General features: G+C 53.5%; 1 protein-coding gene across 1 annotated transcript; it reads right to left on the bottom strand.

Annotated features, from left to right (window-relative positions):
• Positions 1–1,254: 1,254 nt before the first annotated feature.
• Positions 1,255–2,689, bottom strand: RXFP4 (relaxin family peptide/INSL5 receptor 4). Its single transcript, XM_023200383.3, has one exon. It carries the CDS (start codon positions 2,621–2,623, stop codon positions 1,502–1,504), a length of 1,122 nt encoding a protein of 373 aa, XP_023056151.1. The 5' UTR covers positions 2,624–2,689; the 3' UTR covers positions 1,255–1,501.
• Between the last annotated feature and the right edge of the window lie 380 nt (positions 2,690–3,069).

Here is a 3,069-nt window from a genome sequence, read left to right as displayed (position 1 = left end):
GAAAATTCAAGTTTTATAGGGATTGCATTGAATCTGTTGGTTACTTTTGGTGCTATGGACATATTAACCATGATAGTCCTTCCAATCCAGACATGTGGTATCTGTTTCTTGTGTCTTTTTCAATTTATTTTTATCAGTGTTTTATAGTTGCCAGATTACAGATATTTCACTTCCTTGGTAAAATTTATTCCTAAGTATTTTATTCTTTTTGATGCTGTTTCAAATGGGATATTTTTCCCCTTAAATTCTTTTTCAGGTAATTCATTATTAGTATATAGAAACACAACTGATTTTTGTATGTTGGGTTTATGTTCTGCAACTTTACCAATTTTTAAAAATACAAAAATTAGCCAGGCATGGTAGTGGGAGCCTGTAGTCCCAGCTACTCGGGAGGCTGAGGCAGGAGAATCGCTTGAACCCGGGAAGCGGAGGTTGCTGTGAGCTGAGATCATGCCACTGCACTCCAGCCTGGGCGACAGAGCGAGACTCTGTCTCAACAAAATAAAATAAATAAATAAATAATAGCTAACAGTGTATTTCACTGTTAAATCTTCAGCAGCCCATTTTACAGTTGAGAACAGTGAGGTACAAAAAGGTAAAGTAATGTGCTGAAGGTAAAGGTGTGAATCCAGGTGCTCTGACACTCAAATTGATACTCTGGGCTTTGCATTTGGGGCAGGCAGGAAGAGTAGCACCACTTTCTGAGGTCTCCGCTTTTCTGGCTCCACCTGCAGCCTGTTCTCCCAGCCCCCTCCTCTTTTTAATCTCTCACCTCCCTTCACCCCGCGCCCCCCATGTCTTTGATTTGTCATTATCTTCACTTCTTTCAAATCCTGATACAAGGGGAGACACACAGGCACTCTGTCAGCACCAGGGTTTTACACCCAGGGCCTGGCAGGTGCTGGGAATTCCAGCAGTACCCCACACCTGGCATCCCTTCAGGGGAACTACAGTTTTTGCAGCTGAGGCCTCTGTGGGCAGCAAGTTTCTGTGGTCACCACTGAGATGGTAAAGTGGGGACAAGGGAAGCAGACATTTTTGGCCTTGATACTGGAGAAAGACAAGGGATACCCTGTTTTGAGGTGGGGAGTGGGTACAGAGGGACAGGGGCACTGACCTCTGATTCATTAGCCTAGAACCCTTAGGGAAGTTTTTCTAGATATTTTTGCAGAAGGCAGAAATGGAGCAATGAATCCTTTTGTTCCATACTGCACTGGAGGTGGAACTGGGAATAAAAGGTCAAGACAATTTGTGGATAATCCAGAGGTTTATTCTCAGATCCTCTTCTTTCCCATCTCCAAATAAAGACTTAAGCTTTGTCACACCCAGCTCTAATCTGGGCCCCCGCCTCCCCCAGTCACCACACCCAGAGTTGGGGATCAAAGATCAGACTTTTCCCTGCGGGCGCTGCAGCCTGGCAGAGAGGGCAGCTTCTCCCCAGGACTCGACGATCCTACACTTGGTGGATCTCAGAAAGAGGAGCGTGTTCAGCTTGCGCCCTTTACCCGGGTGTCCCTCTGTCCAGGTTGGTGAGCAGGGTAGAAGGGCGGCTCTCCGGGGGGTTGCTCGCGACCCACCGCCTGCCTACCTGCTTTAGGGCCACCTGTTGCACCCAGCCTCCGCCCTGGGGCCACAGCCTCGACCGCAGATCCCTGAAGGTGTCTGCCAGAGCCTGCCGGGGCTCCCGCCTCAGGAGACAGTACAGCACAGGGTTGAGGCAGCTATTGCTGTGTGCCAAGCAAGTAGTGACAGGGAAGACATACGTCTGGATAGTATAGAAAGTACTGTTCCAGGGCACTAGGTCAAACTTCACCAGGACACCCCAGAGAGTGACCACATGGTTGGGAAACCAGCAGAGGAAGAAGGAAGCCACCAGGATGCGGACAGAGCGGGCCACGACCCTGCTGTCCTGCTGCCGCCGTTGCCGCTGCTGCAGGAAGGCCAGCAGCAGCAGGTAGCTGGTGGTGATGACGCCCAAGGGCACCATGAAAGCCAGCACCACCCTCTGCAGCTGGTAGGCCCCCAGCCAGTACCTGCTGGGGAAACGCAGCAGGCAAAGGCGCACACCACACACCTCACCCTCCACCCCGAAGACAGCTGTGGGCACTGTCACCAGGGCAGCCGCCACCCACACTGCCAGAGTGGCTATTCGGGCCCAGAAGAGTGAGAGGTGGGTGCCTGGCCCCGCAGCCATGGCCACCACCCAGTAGCGAGCAACACTCAGCGCTGTGATGAGGAAGATGCTGGCATAGACGTTGAGGACAGTGGCCGTCAGAACCATCTTGCAGAGGGCACCTCCGAAGGGCCAGTGAAAGTCCAGTGCCGACTCAGCTGCCCAAAAGGGGAGAGTGAGTGCCAGTCCCAGGTCCGCCAGAGCCAGGTTGAAGACGAAGGTGTCTGAAGGTGGGCCAGGGGCTCTCCGGGCACAGTTACTCAGTACCCACAGCACCGCCAAATTTCCCAGCAAGCCAACGGCCCCCACAAGCCCATAGGCCAGGGCAACCATGAGCCTCAGGGCTAGGAATTTGACAGGCATCGGAGCATCATCAGCACTCAGCACACTGCCTCCGGAGGCATTGGCCCAGAACATGGGTGGAGAGGCAGAAGTATTGAGTGTGGGCATCGCAGGGCATCAGAGATTGGTGGCGCTGAGAAGAGAGGTCTGCAAGTATCTGCCAGACTGGCAGAGGCCACTGAAGGCTCTAGGCAGAAGGCTCTAGAACTAGGTCCTCTGGGGCCTCTGGTGAGCCCTGGCCCACGCCCACACCTCAGAGGGAGGGGTGGGGAAAGGACAACCCACCACCTCCCTGTTGGTCAAGATTGGTGGTGGGTGGGGCAGGGCGAGGCAGAGCCTGGGTGTATGCGCATGCGCCTGCCTGTAAGAGGGACTCGAAATGGCAGAGAGGGAGGGGAGAAGGGAGAGTCACCTCACTATGGAGGGCAGCCCCAAGCCTCCACCCCAGGGAGAGAGCTGGAGGTTCCCTGTCCCAGAGATAACAGGAACCAAACTAGAGCTGCCTCTGTTCCTAACAGCGTGCAGAGGCCTCCCTCCTCTGCAGAAAGTGTTCC

The sequence above is a fragment of the Piliocolobus tephrosceles genome, chromosome 1, assembly GCF_002776525.5.
Source record: "Piliocolobus tephrosceles isolate RC106 chromosome 1, ASM277652v3, whole genome shotgun sequence".
Lineage (NCBI taxonomy): Eukaryota > Metazoa > Chordata > Mammalia > Primates > Cercopithecidae > Piliocolobus > Piliocolobus tephrosceles.
Note: the sequence above shows the minus strand (reverse complement) of the source record. Positions and strands in the feature narration are given on the sequence as shown.